The 16489-nt window shown below is 44.5% G+C and overlaps 2 protein-coding genes and 1 pseudogene across 3 annotated transcripts; 2 read left to right on the top strand and 1 right to left on the bottom strand.

Moving 5' to 3' along the window:
- Nucleotides 1-243: 243 nt before the first annotated feature.
- Nucleotides 244-1699, top strand: LOC103636867 (trafficking protein particle complex subunit 11). Its single transcript, XM_008659182.3, has 3 exons — nucleotides 244-401; nucleotides 494-660; nucleotides 750-1699. The coding sequence occupies exons 2-3, from the start codon at nucleotides 548-550 to the stop codon at nucleotides 1675-1677; spliced, it is 1041 nt and encodes a 346-aa protein (XP_008657404.2). The 5' UTR covers nucleotides 244-401; nucleotides 494-547; the 3' UTR covers nucleotides 1678-1699.
- Nucleotides 1700-1947: 248 nt separating this feature from the next.
- Nucleotides 1948-2810, top strand: LOC118473199 (uncharacterized; annotated as a pseudogene).
- A 791-nt stretch (nucleotides 2811-3601) lies between these two features.
- On the bottom strand, nucleotides 3602-14951 carry LOC103635062 (uncharacterized). Of its 2 annotated transcripts, XM_008657620.3 has the most exons (3): nucleotides 14511-14951; nucleotides 12529-12618; nucleotides 3602-12443 (listed from the first exon to the last, which is right to left on the bottom strand). In XM_008657620.3, exon 3 carries the CDS (start codon nucleotides 11138-11140, stop codon nucleotides 8267-8269), a length of 2874 nt encoding a protein of 957 aa, XP_008655842.1. In that variant the 5' UTR covers nucleotides 11141-12443; nucleotides 12529-12618; nucleotides 14511-14951; the 3' UTR covers nucleotides 3602-8266. The 2 variants fall into 2 exon arrangements, with proteins under 2 accessions (XP_008655842.1, XP_008655843.1); XM_008657621.3 differs by lacking the exon at nucleotides 12529-12618 and having other exon boundaries at nucleotides 3602-11664.
- Between the last annotated feature and the right edge of the window lie 1538 nt (nucleotides 14952-16489).

The raw sequence follows: 16489 nt of genomic DNA, 5'->3' as shown, positions 1-16489 counted from the left end.
TGCTCGTGCCCTCGGATGCCCCCGCCGCCGCAGTGGGCTCCCTCTCCGCCACGCTGGTCAGAGCAGGCTCGCCATGGGGCCCGCATGCGACCTCCTCAGTCCACGCCGCGCGTCGGGGTTCGCCAGCCTCCTAGCCGCGCTCGCCGTCGCAGCCACCGCGTCGTCGCCCGCGGGGTTCGTCGCGCTGTGCTTCGTGGCGGGCCTCTCCCTTGCCAACTTCGTCGCCAACCGGTTGTTAAGTTGCTTTTCTTCACTGGGAATGGTTTAGCAGGCAGTTCCTTGTCTTTGGTGAGCTGATAGAAACAACATCCACAACTATTCCAGATACACTATCTCCTCGATTTGGCACTGCAGACAACACATTTACTGAGTGGGAATTTCAGCCAGCATACTACTATCAGGTTCAATCTACATTTTTGCACAGCACTATGATAGGCACTCCATTTACTGGATTGCACTAACAATTGACTTCTCATACATTTTCTTCTAACAGTTAGCGGCAACTTACTTGAGGGAGAAGAGGTATGCCATCGAATGCTCGTCATCAATGGCTAACCTTACAACAGAAGTTAATGGAGTACCTGAGTCAGTAATGCCTTCTGTATATGTTGGCCAATATGTGCGCTTGTTTGAGCAAGGAGATACAGTTAGTCTACTACCGTAAGCTCCTTGATACTTGTTTTCAAAAAATTATAACACATTTTTATATGGATATGAATATGAATAGTTATGCCTCAATCTCATTGCAGCCTTTCTGATACTGAATACACCAGCTATGCTTTGTCTGAAGCTGAAAGGTTTCAAGATTCTTATGAGATAATAGCATTGTTCAGAAAAGCTTATGAATCATTTCAGAGCCTAGGTGCTACAAGAATGGCGTCTGCCTGTAGCAGTGGAATGGCCATAGAATATTACGCAGCTGGTGATTTTAGCAACGCAAAACAGCTTTTTGATAGTGTTGCTGGTCTATACCGTCAAGAGGGTTGGACCAGTTTGCTCTGGGAGAACCTAGGATACTTGAGAGAGTGCTCAATGAAACTTAATTCTCCCAAGGATTTTATCAGCTATTCCCTAGAGATGGCTGCATTACCATTATTTTCTGGTAGTGGAGAGGAAAATCGAGAAAACAAAATTAAGAGTGGGCCTGCAGGTTCCCCTACCATTTCCAGGAGAGAGAATATACAGCAGGAAGTTATTAATGTTTTGGAAAGAAAACAGTCATCAGAAGGAACATATGATGGATTTAATAATGCGATAGAAGAAGTTACTCACCTTGATATTGATCAGATAAGTCCGCTAAGAATGGTGCTTACTGCATCTGTTGCTTTTCATGATCAATCTGTAAAACCTGGTTCACCTCTGCTTGTCAGCGTGTCACTCTTATCTCATCTTCCTTCTCCAGTTGTGGTTGATCAGTTGGAGGTTCAGTTCAATCAATCTGACTGTAACTTTGTGATGCATAGTGCACAGGAAGACTCACTCCCTTCATATTCAAATTTGCATGGCCAAGTTATTCAAGATACTTCTTCTCTTACTTTACAGGATCATTATGGAATTGAATTAATTTGTTTTACCCTGAGCATTAATCTTAGGAGTTGCTGGCCTGACAATGTGATCTCTGTGACTTTAGGTGCTCTTTCTTCAGACAAATTATTACATACTATTTTTACTGCTTAATATACGCAGAGAGTTAAGTCCTTATCCACAGCTATATATATCATGTGTTGATACCAATCGATGAAAACAACATAGCATTTAAAGTCGATCTAAACTTAGCCTATGCGTGATCACTATTCACTAATTCAACTTAGTGGAGCAGTTAGACTTTAAATACTAACCAGAGTTTTAATATGTCGAGCCTGTTTGATTTCCTACCTAAAACACCACAATGTACCTATGTGTAAATAGTGCAAAAATATATTAAGAGTGCGAAAATAGTGCGAAACCATGAACAAGAAAGAGACTGGATCTCAGTTTGTGCGTGCGTAAATAGTGTGAAAATAGATTAAGAGTGCGAAAATATAGTTCATTAAGAGAGACAATATGATATTAGGGGAGTTAAAAAAAAGGGAAATGTATCCAACTTGCATCATTAAAAACGTAATAATCCTACTACTAATTAAGAGTGGAGCGTGGGTGCCCTGGCGTGGCCATGCCCCCGCCTATCTCTAACTGACATGCTGGCCCCACAAGACACCCGCCTCCACCTCGCAGATGCGTGAGTCAATGGGCCACCCACACCTCGCCTCGCCTCCCCCACGGGCTGCGACGCCGCGCTGGCCTGGAAGTCCGTTGGGCCCTGGCTGATCTCGGCTGAGACCTCCTCCACCGTCTTCCGGGACAGCGGCGACGACAGCGCGAACGACCCCTGCAGAACCAGTCCCCTCCCTCCTCCTCCTCCTCCTCCGTTTTCACCTGTGTCCGTCGTCGTCGCCACGGGCACCGGCTCCCGATACACGCCCTCCTTGTTCCAGCCGGCCGTGGCGGCCTGGAACTCCTCGGCGTTCCATATGTTGGCCATGAACTCGTCCATGTTCATGGACCCGAAGTTGCGGCCCGGCTCGCACAACGAGTTCTGCAGCTCCTCCAGCGTCAGCGACATGATGGACGACTGCCGCGCCAGCGGATCCACCGCCTGCTGTTGCTGCTGTTGCTCCTCGGCGACGTCGCTGGTCTAGGCGCGCGAGTGCTGCAAGGAGACCTCCTGCTCGTCGAGGGCCTTCACGTTCTTGCTCATCTCCGACGCCATATCTCACTCGACCTGCGAGACTGGCTCCTTTTTAACACACTCTCTGCTGATGCGTTGTTGAACGCGACGCGACACGAGGTCCTTATATGAAAAAATTCTGTACATACCGGATGTAAACACCACATATTTCTACATAAGTTATCGTAGTATTCTATGTTTTCGTTGCAACGCACGGGCACCCACCTATTATATTGAATAGATGGTGAGAGACTATGTACGAGACATGCAAATTAGCAAGACTCATACAAGCGCGGAACAGTGTGCTGATGGGGCACATGAGTAACACATGCTCAGGTCTTAACATGTTTGGCTTCCGAGCAAACTTTCTCCAGACCCCCAAGAAAATATAAGATCCGCTTAGATATGTGTCGATGCTCATCCCAGCGTATTCCCGTTGCAACGCACGAGCACACACCTAGTATATATATAGGGGGAGGTCTGATCCCGTTTTTAGCATTCTCCAATAGATTCTTGTTCCCAGGTGGCACATATGGTGCTCAACACGTTATCATACTAGTTTACTTTGATCCAATATTTTATATAGCGGCTAGAACGTTTAGCGGCAGTATCTTCCGAAATCTATAAAACACGTAGCGGAAGCTATTCCATTTAGCTTTTATAAATAATATTAGAATTATAAACTAATAACGCATAAAACTTAATTAGACAAAAAAAAAATTATGCTCAAACACATGCACAAGGTGCAGGGGAATACGGTTCCAAGTTCATTACTTAACTACGTGCCTTAGGACGACACATAAATTATTTAATTAAATATTAGTGCACAATGATGATCTTAATATCTCACAATTTTTTTGCCAAAAAACCAATACATTGCTCAGCTCCGCAGCATGACGTTGCGTGCATGAATATTAGAGAATGTCGAGTTAATATAAGAGGCAATATGAGAAAGGTTATCTTTGTTTCCCAAGGCTGGCTTGTTACATCTGCGTTCTTTCTGTCCATCTCAACCCTACCATAATTGTCAGTTTTGGCAACTACCAACTATTGACCACAAGCATTTTTCCACTACATAATCAGAGAGCAGTTCTGCACAAATGACACATCTGAGGATGCACTACTTCAGAGCCAACCTACCTTAACATCCTGAAGATGTCCATTCAAATCCTGTGCAGCTCCAAAACAATCACCGGGTGTGCATTTGAGTTATTTTATTCCAAAATTGTTTTCCTCTTTTTCTTTGCAATCAAGCTACAGCCTTGATGCCAAATCGTCTAGGTTGAAATACATCTGCAACAAACTGAGCATCATCTGGGTGTTGCCTCATGAGCTCCTGCCTGATAGGCTCCTGATTGGTGTTGTGCTCACTGGATAACTGTTCTGCGGTAATCTATTCAGCGCGACCCACCTTCTTGCCGAGAAGGGCCCCAGAGTCACCGAGGTTAGCGATGAAAAGGGTCTTGTCGTGCATGACACTGACGAGGCAGCACGTCCCAGCCGTGGTGATGTTCGACTGGGACTCCCACAGGCTTGACACGAGGGCGAGGAAGCCTTCCTCCATGGTCAGGAACAATGCACTAAGATGACCAATCTCCCTCTCAAACATCTGCTGATATACATCATTGAAAAGAAAATTTGGTGAATCAACTATTTTAAATAGATATCTGGTAAGCTCCAGAACATTCCTGATGATTGATGAGCCAGTTGTTTCCTACTGAACAATTTATGAAGTAACACCTGCTGAAATGCAATTATTTTTTTTCTCGAAAGCGCAGGAGAGCTGCGCGAAAATATATTAAGAAGGGAAAAAAAGTCCAAAAAGGACCCCCAGATACAGATAAGGCCGCCCTACGGCGGCCAATAACAAGCATAAATGAAACCATCCATGACAAAATACACTGCTACCAAAACAGCACTACAGATATCTAGCTAACAAGTAGACCTGGGATGGGGGCAGTAAGCAAGGACAGCTTCTTTGCACCAGCCATAACCCAAAGATCTATCTCCAAACCAATGCTTCTAATAGCAGCAGCCACACTAGGACTCTTATTGTCAAAAACGCAGCCATTGCGATGTTTCCAAAGGGTCCAAACACCAAGAATGACAAGAGAATTAAGACCATTTCTTGCAACCCCAGGAATCTTGGTGCTCAAGTCTTGCCACCAATCCATAAAAACCCCTTCACAGGACTGATGGGCCAAGTGTTGTAGATTTACAAGAAGAAGCAGCTTGAACCAAAATTCTCTAGCAAAGACGCAGCCCAGCAGCATATGATTTAAGGTTTCCTGATCCTGATCACATAATGGACATCTCTCCGGATGATCCATACCTCTTTTTTGCAACCTATCAGCTGTCCACACCTTCTTATGAGCGACCAACCACATGAAAAACTTAGATTTCGGAGGAGCCCAAGTCTTCCAAATTATATGAAAAGGCTCAAACTCAATTGACCCAATAAAGAAACCCCTATAAGCTTCCTTGGAAGAATATTTTCCATTGGCAGCAAGGCGAAAGAAATGCTTGTCTTCAACATGAGGTCTTAGCTGAACCAAATCTAATAAATCCCACAGGAGAAGATACTCGTTGATAACACCCACTGAAAGGCCCCCCTGAATGTCCGAAATCCAGCTGTGATTGGAAAGAGCGTCCAATACTGTTCTCCGATTAGTCCTTTGCTTAGAAATAATTCTGAATAACCGTGGAGTCAAATCTGCAATTCTATGTCCCGACAGCCACCTATCTGTCCAAAAAAGCGTGGAAGCACCATTACCAATATCAGTTTGCATAGCCATTGAGAAGAAATCTTTTACTTTCTTAGGAACATGGATAGAAATAGAAATCCAAGGGCGAGTTGGATCAGTTTTTGCCAACCATAACCAGCGCATTCTAAGTGACCAGGCAAGCTCTTTTAAGCTCGAAATACCAAGTCCACCCAGCTCAATAGGCCTGCAAACAGTCCCCCAGGCCACTTGACAGTGACCACCTCTTGCATCTTTCCGCCCTCTCCATAGAAACCCACGACGAATCTTGTCAATAGCTTTGAGCACCCAAGCTGGAAGATCCACAGCCATAGCAAGATAAATGACCATCCCTGTGAGAACATACTGGACGTGGATTTTACGACCAGATTTAGTCAATAAATCAGCCTTCCAACCAGCAAGTTTATTTGCAATCTTATCAATGATGGGCTGAATCTGATCTCTAGTGACCTTTTTAATAGCTAGCGGTAGACCCAAGTACCGACAAGGAAAATCAGCCACCTCGCAAGGTAGCAAGTCATGAAGCACAGCAAGGTCTTGATCGTCACATCTAATAGGATATACACTGCTCTTCAAGACATTAGTACATAAGCCGGAAGCCTCTCCAAAGAGGTGAAGAATATCCAAAGTAATATTGATATCCAAAGCAGTCGGACGAAGAAATATCACCACATCATCAGCGTATAACGAAATCCGGTGCTGCAAAATCCGTGGGGCAAGGGGCTGCAACAGCCCAACCTGTTCAGCACGGTTAAATAAGAATACCAAAATATCCATGACCAAGATAAACAGAAAAGGGGACAAAGGATCGCCTTGTCTAAGACCACGTCGGTGAATAATAGTCTGTCCAGGCAGTCCGTTAAGTAACACCTGGGATGAAGAGGTCCATAGCAAACCACTAATAATGTCCCTCAATATCTGACCAAAGCCCAAATGTTGCAGAACTTCGAGGAGGAAAGGCCAAGCAACTGAATCAAAAGCCTTTGAGATATCTAACTTCAGGAGGATTCGAGAAAGCTTATGTTGATGGAGAAAGCGAGTAGTCTGTTGCACTAACATAAAATTATCCTGAATGAAGCGACCTTTAATAAAGGCACTTTGATTAGGAGACACCATAGTGTGTAATCTACCCGCCAGACGATTAGCAAGGAGTTTAGTGAGCAGTTTTGCGAAGCTGTGAACTAAACTTATAGGTCTGAAATCTTTTACTTGATCAGCCCCTTCAAACTTTGGGATGAGGGTGATATATGCAGTGTTTAGAACATGAAAATTAATGAATCTTCTGCATCCAACAGCCGAAAACGCAACCATAACATCAACCTTGATAATATCCCAGCAAACCTTATAAAATCTCCCCGTGAAACCATCCGGACCAGGAGCCTTATCTAAGGGAATAAGACAGATTGTATCCCACACTTCCTTTTCTGAGAATGGGGCATCCAAGGCTGACAGATCAAAGTTTGGAATCCCCAAATTTTCCAAGGATATAGTATGCTCTCTATCACTGCAGAGCCCCAGCAGCCTGCCATAAAAATCATCAATCAGATTGGCCTTGTCATCATGACTAGAGAGGACTGCTCCATTGGACACCAATTTTGTGATGAAATTTTTCTTCTTTCGAAATCTGGAATGCATATGAAACAGTTTAGTGTTGGCGTCCCCCTCACGCAGCCATCCAATTCTGGACCTCAACCTAGCAATAGTCCTTTGAAGGGAAGCAAGGGCCAGAGAATGTTTCTTAAGATTTACTTTAAACCACAACTCAGCTGGAGACAGCAGGCGAGAGTCTTGGGCAACTTCCAAGTGATGCAACAACACTCGGGCCAGAGCCAAAGTGGACGAAATATTTCCAACTTTTTTAGCACTCCATTCATGCAGCCCTTTAGCAGCAGCTTTCAACTTAAGATTCAGAGTGGAAAAAGGACAGTTCGAAACAGGGACAGAATGCCATGCCAACTGAACAACCTCCAAAAAACCATCAATCTTGGGCCAAAAAGCTTCAAAATGGAACCTGCGCCTACCCGAAATGTTATCCCTCAAACCCAAAAGAAGGGGACAATGATCAGAGTCATTGGAGGCCAGACTTTGAAGCAGAGAATTCGGAAACATTTCCTCCCAATCCAAGGTACATAAAACCCTGTCCAACTTCACTAAGGTAGGATTAGCCTGCTGATTGGACCACATGTATTTTCTACCATTCAGAGGAAGATCGCTCAGAGCAAGGTCGTTGATCAGATTGCGAAATCTTCCCATCATACCCCGGTTGAAGTGTGGGGTATTCTTATCTTCAGCTTTATAGATCAAATTAAAATCACCAGCAATCATCCATGGTCCAAGACACAGCCCCCTCAAATTTCTGAGTTCCTGCAGGAATAGGATCTTATCATTATTTCCCTGCGGTCCATAAACACAAGTAAGCCACCAGGGGCTCCCATTTCCATTGAGAAATTGTACTGAGACGCTATTATTCCGGATATATTGCGTGCCTGTGACAACCACATCTTGTTTCCAAGCCACCAAAATCCCACCACTGGCGCCAACAGCAGGTAGCTCGATAAAATTAAGAAACTCGGAGCCTAAGGCTGATAGGAGGACCCCTCTGGTAACGACATCCAATTTAGTTTCTTGTAAGCAAATGATATCAATTTTTGAGGAAGTAACTAAAGAACGGACTGAGTCTTGCCTAGCCGAGGAATTTAATCCTCTTACATTCCATATCAGAACACGTTCCGGATTCATTGACACAAGGGCGATGAGAACAACAAAAGGAAAAACAAAGCAGATCCAATCCTAGACCCTACAATTGGTCAGGAACCTGCCAGCCAAACAAGGCTGCAAGGGCTTTTACATGAATATCAGACAAAGATGTCTTGAAAAGATCAGCATACTCCTCTTGAGCCCTCTGGTCAATCCCCACATTATCAGCAATTATACCAACTGCCTTCATGATTTTCTTGATAGCACGTCTGTCAAGGTCAGAGGCATTAAATTCAACGCCTACACCAGCAACTCTGCGGCTGCGACGTGGCACCGATCTGGAGGGCAATTTGTTGTCCTTCTTCTTCAAGATGACTGGAGGAGCAGGAAGCAATTTAGAAGGTTGCCGAGTAACAGATTTAATGAACTCTTCTCTCTGCAAAGACTGGGAAGTCTCCTGCTCGCCAGAAGGAGAAGGAAGAAGACTGGGAGCCACCCCAGCTGGAGACATCAGAATGTCTGCCACAGCCGCAGTAGGCTCAACCAAACTCGAAATAGGTTCAGAACTTGTAAAAGTTATTGCCGTGGCTGGAGACACAATAGCATCTGCCACAACCCCGATAATGACTGGGCCCTGACCAACGTGATATGTCCCATCAGCAGCCAAACCAGTCGCCGAAGCTGGAGAAATTATAGCATCTGCAGCAGCCCCGACATTGCCATTCTCATCAATACTGTCAATCAGCTGTAGCTTTTGATGTCTTTTCCTGGAATAAACTAACAGACTTGGTGACATAAGATGCTTCCTTGATAAGGAAGACTCCATAAGGTGAATGTTCTGGAAATCAGATTCAACCAAGGGAAGACCCACTCCCTCGGAGAGGACATTTACGTCCTGCAGAACAGATTCAACCATGGGAAACCGGGCTGGAGCATCAGAAATAATAGCAGCTTCCGAACAGATTCCACCATCCACTGGAATAACCTCTGGAGAGCCAACCAAAGTATCTTCAGTAACGACAGTAGAACTAGTAGCTTCCAAAAATGCATCATCAACCGCAACCGGGAGTGGAGACACAAGAGCAGACGATGTCTTAGGACTCCAAACAGACACAGATGACTCCAACTTTCTCTTGGGAATCCAAACTCGCTTCATCTTCTTGACTGCACCTTTATCAGCGTTAAATATCCCCAGAGGGCCTAGCCGTTTATGGACCGCCAGGCGAGGCACCCTGACACCTTCCTTCCCACAGGCTTGCACGCGCGGCCCAAGTCGCTGATGAACCGACACCCGAGGCAAGACCGCTGTAGTCGAACCTTTTCCGGGAGCATTAATACCAAAAGACGACCTCCTAGATCGACGTCGCCTCCGCCGCCTGCCCTGATCGGGATCATCCTCCGCCGGAGGAGGTGACGGCTGTAGGGACTGCAACATGTCCGGTCGATCAAGGACCTTCACCGACACCCGGATAGGGTAGACCAATGAACGACGCAGCATGCCACCATCGGTTGTGACCGGATCAACAATTTCAAGTTTAAACTCCTTGGGGATGGAGCCCGGGCTGGAGCACCAGGCGGTAACCTTGAACACCTCACGCTGACGCTCACAATCTGGGTGAAGATCAGCAATCCAGCACCACTCATTGAGGAGAGCATGCACAGTTTCCAACTCCCAAGCATGTGCAGGGATGCCAGACACATCAATCTCAACTTGGAAAGGCAGAGACGCCGCCGCAGATGAGTTAAGGGTTCTGCTCCACCGCATAACATGGATTTTAGTTGTGGGGGATAAATTCACAATTCTGCCCCCATCAAAAGCACGGTCCGCCATTTCTAAACTTGGAAGAATAAGAAGAAGACATGCAGGACCCAGTCGACACATAGACAGCGAGTCATGAACAAGCGCCAGTCGCCGCGCAAAGCTGTCCAAAATAGCTTCCTCAACTGCTTCATTAATGGCCACAGTTACCGTGAGAACAATGGCACGATCAAGCACTTCAGTCCTCTGGTTGAAACTTGGAGACCATGGGATGATCCGGGTAGGAGCAAAATGTGGCTCCGTGCAGACACCATCACCAGCGTCAACAGCGATGTCGGACTCCAGGCGACGCCGTCTACCACGACTCACATCTGGGAGTGGCCCCTCGGCAGCATCAACAGAGCACTGCGCCGCATGGACAGGAGGCAGCCGATGAACAGGAGCACGCAGACGTCCAGCCATGCGCGAGCAGACCGGTGGGAGGCGACGCGGACAAGTGTAGGATGTATGCCCAGGTGCATGGCAAAGGAGGCAGCGGATGATGGAACGGCAGAGGGCAACCCGGTGATGAGGTGAGAGGCACTTGAAGCACCGTCCTTTAAAGGTCTCCAGAGCTTGAATACCAAACGACTTCTCCAGGCGGCGTCTCTGCTTCTGTGTGCGGCGACTCTCCACAAGTGTGAAACCATCACGATCCACCAGAGGCTTCTGACGCATGGGCTGAACCAAAGAGCGCAGTGGGGAAGACCGACGGACAAACCGTCCACCATCACCAGAGGAATTCTGCACGGAGGCCTGCAAGGTCCTAGCCTGGGCGCCATGGGAAACTATGTCCCCAGACGTCACCGAGACTGAGGCCGAGACCGTTCCCGCGAGCAGGATATCCTTGAACGAAGAAGGGCTCCCAACATCCAACGAATCCGACGAAGGGCTGGAGTCTCTCCACCTGAGAGCCTTGCCGCGACCAGAAGAGTGGGACGAGCGAACGAGATCCTGGTGAAGAAGAAGACGTCCCGACGCCTGGAGGGTGGCCGCCGCCCTTGGGGTAAGGGACGACGTGCGGCTGGTGGAGAAGGGCACTGCCGGCTGCACGGCGGCCGCCAGAGATGGGTGGGGGAGGATGGCGCCGGGAAGGGCAGGGGACTCGCCGTCGGGGAGGGCAGGGGAAGGGGCGGGAGGGGAAGGGGCGGGAGGAGGGAGGAGGGAACGGTCCATTCTCCGACCAGAATCAGCTGCAAGCTTTGCACTGATTCCCTGAAATGCAATTATGCTACCACACTTTATAACTTGAAGGGAACTGTCCAGATAATCACATTGTTCTCATAAAAGTGATAATTTAGTAGTCTTTATATCAAGATAATAATATTTTAGCTACAACCACTGCCTATTATAATTTAGGAAAACAACTACACAAGATATTCTCCTTTTTATCTGCTACATAATACAATGTAACTTATAAAAATAGTATGTAGTTAACAGCCATATTGTTTGAATAGGTACCCTATATACTTTTATCATAATTTCAGGAAATTTAAAAAGATTGACAACGCCAATAAGCTCATTTTATTCACCGAATTCATAGAAATCTGAAACCTGACTGCTACCATAATTCTAGCAAAAAAGAGCGCTTGAGGGCTATTGTCAATCCCCTCTAAAGCACCGATCTTAGACTTAATCTGATCTATAGTATTGGTGGACTTCACATCAAGTAGCACTGTTTTCATCATCCTAATATAGATCTGCAAAGAGGATAACAGAAATAGAAAACAATACTAAGTAATCTTCAGTCTTTCATATAAAAATATATTGTGTCGAACTTTGCAGTAAAAGAACATCAGAGTAAAAGAATGACAGTACATGTATAAAGCACAAGAAAATAATAAAAACAAATACAGTAAGCACCACACATAAACCTTAACCCCTTTTGTTATTACCTACTTAGCTTCACACTCTATAGCAACAGTTAGTAATCGAGCAACTCGTACCACAATCCCATTTGATACTATAGCAATTACTGCTAAGAATGCTGATGAAATCTTAGGGCTACTACCTGACATACACTTGAGGCACCACCGAAGCCGTGAGATCTGATCATAAACAAGATATACCTAATAAAATTTATTTCTGCGCCTTGGCAACAATTGACTTATGCCAGAAGGTAAAAGAAAGGCAGAAAACAGATGTCAGCTGTATAGCAGGGAAGCGCACAGTGAATTGCACCTCCAGTCAAAGTCTTATTCATAGGTCAACACAAATCTTCCCAAATCAAAGTAAGAATATTTATTTTAAGATGATTAAAATTCACTACCAAAAAACAGTTTCATAGTAGCATTCAGAAGCCCGAAGTGACTATCATATGACAAGAAATGCCAGTATAAACGGAGCACTAACTACCTACCTGATTGAAGTATCTAACAACAAAAGACAGTAAACAAGAAACCTATTGTTCATCTGGCAAAGGGTAACCATCGCCGAATATGGTGGCTCGCGCGTTCGACAGTCCACTCCATCTAGGCACCTATGAAGAATGTACACATGGTATTACCAAGAATGGAACTTATGCTCCGTAACTCCAGAAGAAAATATTTAAGAAACTTCAATACCTGGACAACAAGCATGCATCTTGTGTCGCGTGTGGGGCGGATGCGAGCGGATGACACATGAATGCACGGATCGGGCGACGCATGAAACGGCTTCGTGCACGAAAATGTTGCATTATATTATCGTACAGTGCCCATGTGTTGCTACGGAATTAACAAAAACTGATATGAATCAAATATATAGGGTAAAAATTGCATTGTGAAATACTATCCCTTTGTCTCCTTCTATAGTTACTGCTGCTAAATCTCAAGATATGTCGGAAACCAAAGAAATAATAGATAATCTTGTTCAGGATTTCCTAACGATACTAAACTTGCTGGAGCATCCAGCTGCTGCTTCTATCCTTGAGGTTCTCTCTGTGTTGCTCCTTCACAATGCTGGATTGAAATCTAAGGACACTAATGTTCGGTGCTTTTCTATTGATCTTCTTGGTGGTATTGCATCAAGATTGAAGCATGATTCGGTCATCTACAGTGAAGAGAAGCTTTGGATATTGCAAGATCTCACTGATGCAGGTAACGATGGCTCAAAAATCGTGAAAAACAAGTGATGTGTTTGTCTTGGTGGTAGAGGTATAAATATAGCATGTAATGAATGTGGAAGATGTTTCCATTCATAGTGCTAGTCAGGATAACTTAGAGCGTGATAGTGTTTGTCCCTTGTGTTTTTGCAAACAACAGCTCAATGTGCTACAGACATATCGCAAGTCACAAATTAAAGAAAATGGCAAAAAAATGCTGCCTCTGCTAGTAAGAAATCTGCTAATCGTAAGTAACTGGACCAAAAATGTACAATAGTTGTTGCACTCATAAGAAACAACAATTTTCAAACAGATAAGGTGTGCTATGAACATAGAGGCAAGTGGCAGAATTTTAGTTGCGGATATACAATTCAACAATTCAAAAATAGTAAATATAAATGGAGAACTGCTATGCAGCATAGGTAATCAACATAATTAGGGAAATCATATATCAAGAATGACAATGGAACGCATACATTATCAATCTAGTAAAGTCTTCATTGCTACAACATGATAACAGAGCTAAGAAGTCACTTTATCTGGAGAAACTACATCCCTCTTCATTAGGACAAAAAGAACGAATGCATGTTCTGCATGGCCATGCTTTCCTAGAGAACAAATCAGAGTGGTATATGTAAAAACATTTCTCTCGGTCATCAGAAGAAAAATCTTGCTGGCTATTTCTAGGCAGCCACACTTGCAGTAGATATTTATAAGTGCGTTAGTAACTGAGCAACATGAACTTATGTTATGCCTAATGGAATAATCATGTAGTTCCTTAACCTGGAGGAGCCTCGAGTTTTGATTGCATAGAGGAAGAACTAAAACAACAGTCACATGATCAAGTCTAAGTCTCTTTCAGCAGTGCCCTTAATAGGCCTAATGTAGACTCTAAATCCTCATTCACAGCATATCCTCTGATCATTGAATTCAAAATTACCAAATCATTCTTCGGCTTGAATTCAAAAACAAAATTTCTGATCCCCTAGTGCACTGACTACAAAATCACTGTGTTCCGGTCCATTTCTTAAGGAGAAGCAATGAATTTTTTTCATACCTCAATAACCTCAGCTCTAAAAAGCTAGCAAGTATGCTTGCTAGGGTAGTAGAGTTTAGTTTTATGCCTGAAGCAACCATTTCAGTAAACAAACCGACACCCACATGATATATTTTGTTCTGTTAATGCCCTGCAATTATGGTACTCCAAGAGATAATATTCTTCTGAAGTTCTGATCAATAGACCAAAACAGAGAAGCAGCCATAGCGTAGAAACCGCAGAGCTGGGGTCGGCGCCGTAGTGGCGGCGGCGCACGACATGAGTTGGACTCGGCTTCAGAGGCGCTAGCGGGGAGGAGGACATGCAGCGTTCGGCGTCAGCGATAGTGGCGGCGTCGGCGCACCGCGCACGACGTGGAGTAGGAGGCGGAGTTGGACTCTCTAGTTGTGGCGTGGGATCGTATGTACCTCCGCTAGTACGTGGTGTTGCTGTCGGTGAAGTAGACGTCGCCGGTCTCCAGGTCGACCTCCACGCTGTTGACGAAGTTGAGTGGCGCACCGCCACCGCCTCCGCCAGCCCGTCGCGGCGCCCGCCGCCCATCAGCCCCAGGTACGCGTCGCCGTAGTAGAGGTCGCCGGACGTGTGGTGGAACTGCAGGCCCAGCAGCTGCCTGCACGCGCTCTCGGTCGGCCTCGAGCTGGACGCGATTCTCGAGCCTACTGGCGTCGTAGGCGAAGGGGATCTCGCCTGATTCCGCGCTCGCTTCCTTGGCGGTCCTTTTTTTGACTCGCGCTCAATCGCTCGTCGGGGGCGTAGTTGATTCGGAGTTCGGAGGCGGATGTTGCTGGGGGAGCCGCCATAGGCACTTGCGGCCGGTGTTGGGAGGCGGATGTTGCTCCTTTTTTTCATTAGTTTAATAATTATGTAATGATTTATTGCATAATTTATTAACTAAAGAAAATAAAGGAGATACATAGGTACATATAATCCGACTAAGGGCTTGTTCGGTTAGCTCTCAATCTATGTGGATTGAGTGAGATTGGATGAGTTTGAATCCCAAACAAGTCAAACTTCTTAATTTTTTCTAATATCATTCAATCTATATGTATTGGGAATAACCGAACAAGCTCTAACTAGTTACGTATCCTGCGTTGCCACGAGATTTTAAAATTCTATGCGTCTCCTTATGAGGTCAAGACAAGATGCATAACATTTTGGTAGTAGTCTTTGGGTCCAATAAGGTCAAGACAACTTCTTAATTTTTTGTATAGCCTTCACTTTTGAGATTTTAGTAGAGATTTTGTTTTGGAACTACTACCAAAAATAGGTCAATAAAAAAGTAGGACCCAGAAATCAAAGCTAATGTCACCTGGACAATTGTGCCCACATGCAAGTATCATATTGTGACACTTAAAGTTGGGATTCATGTTCAAGAGTGATGTGAATATTTTCTTTGTTGTTTCATACTTATGGGGTGTTTTAATGCACTAGAGCTAATAGTTAGTTAGCTAAAAATATACTAGTAGAATTAGCTAGCTAACAAATAGTTAGCTAACGAGCAGTTAATTTACTAAAAATAGCTAATAGCTGAATTATTAGCTAGAGTGTTTGGATGTCTCTAGCTAATTTTAGACAGTAACTATTATCTCAAGTGCATTCAAACACCCCCTTACTTTACTTGACCATAATTCTTCCAGAGTTTTTTTGAAGGTAGCAAGGTATATAAGCAGGTAAACTTACAAGGTTACTCATGATTCTGAATTTGACATCTCAAGTAACAATTATATCATTGAATGAATAATTATTTTCCCACAATATATCCAATATATTCATATAGAATATGTTCAATGGCATCTCTTGTTCTAACATATATGTGAACACTTGGGCCAGCATTATAACTTATAAGTAAGAATTAGTTTTTCTGCCTAAGCATGCCAAATAAGTTTTAGCTACACAACACCAGGTATTATTACCTTGTATGCAGAAGCACCTCAGAAGTTACCTCATGACTTCTAGCAAATTTCCTTCCACGTTTCTTCCCTTTCTACAATGACTGAGAACAGGACAGACAATTCAGTTCACAGAAATTTTAGCAGTTAGTCTGTATTATGGTATTTCAGTTCCATGACACAAGAAGAGGACATAGAAAACCCATCACTACACTGCACAATCGAAATACTAAAGAAAATTCGCTACTACACGACATAAACTAAAGAATAGTTTGGTATCTCAAATTGCAGCAAACCAAATAAATAGTTGGCATAAAAGAATCTAGGGAAAAACAAATCTAGCATGTACATCTGCTAGTTGGGGAGATGATGAGGTTTCGTGTTGAAAGTGCATTCATCCCTTTTGTGAGTTTTGGTGATTTGGATAACAACACATTTAAAGGTCTAACAAGTTTGCTAAGTGTTGAACAGGAAATTCAGTATGATGAACATACCTG

The sequence above is a fragment of the Zea mays genome, chromosome 8 (genome assembly GCF_902167145.1).
Source record: "Zea mays cultivar B73 chromosome 8, Zm-B73-REFERENCE-NAM-5.0, whole genome shotgun sequence".
Taxonomy (NCBI): Eukaryota; Viridiplantae; Streptophyta; class Magnoliopsida; order Poales; family Poaceae; genus Zea; species Zea mays.
This window is presented reverse-complemented; position numbering and strand designations above follow the sequence as displayed.

Excerpts from the sequence above, each read along its gene's own strand:
- LOC103636867 (XM_008659182.3), top strand. The coding sequence starts at position 548 with ATGGCTAACCTTACAACAGAAGTTAATGGAGTACCTGAGTCAGTAATG. Across the intron at positions 661-749 it reads GATACAGTTAGTCTACTACC|CCTTTCTGATACTGAATACA; the intron begins GTAAGCTCCTTG and ends ATCTCATTGCAG.
- LOC103635062 (XM_008657620.3), bottom strand. The coding sequence starts at position 11,140 with ATGGACCGTTCCCTCCTCCCTCCTCCCGCCCCTTCCCCTCCCGCCCCT.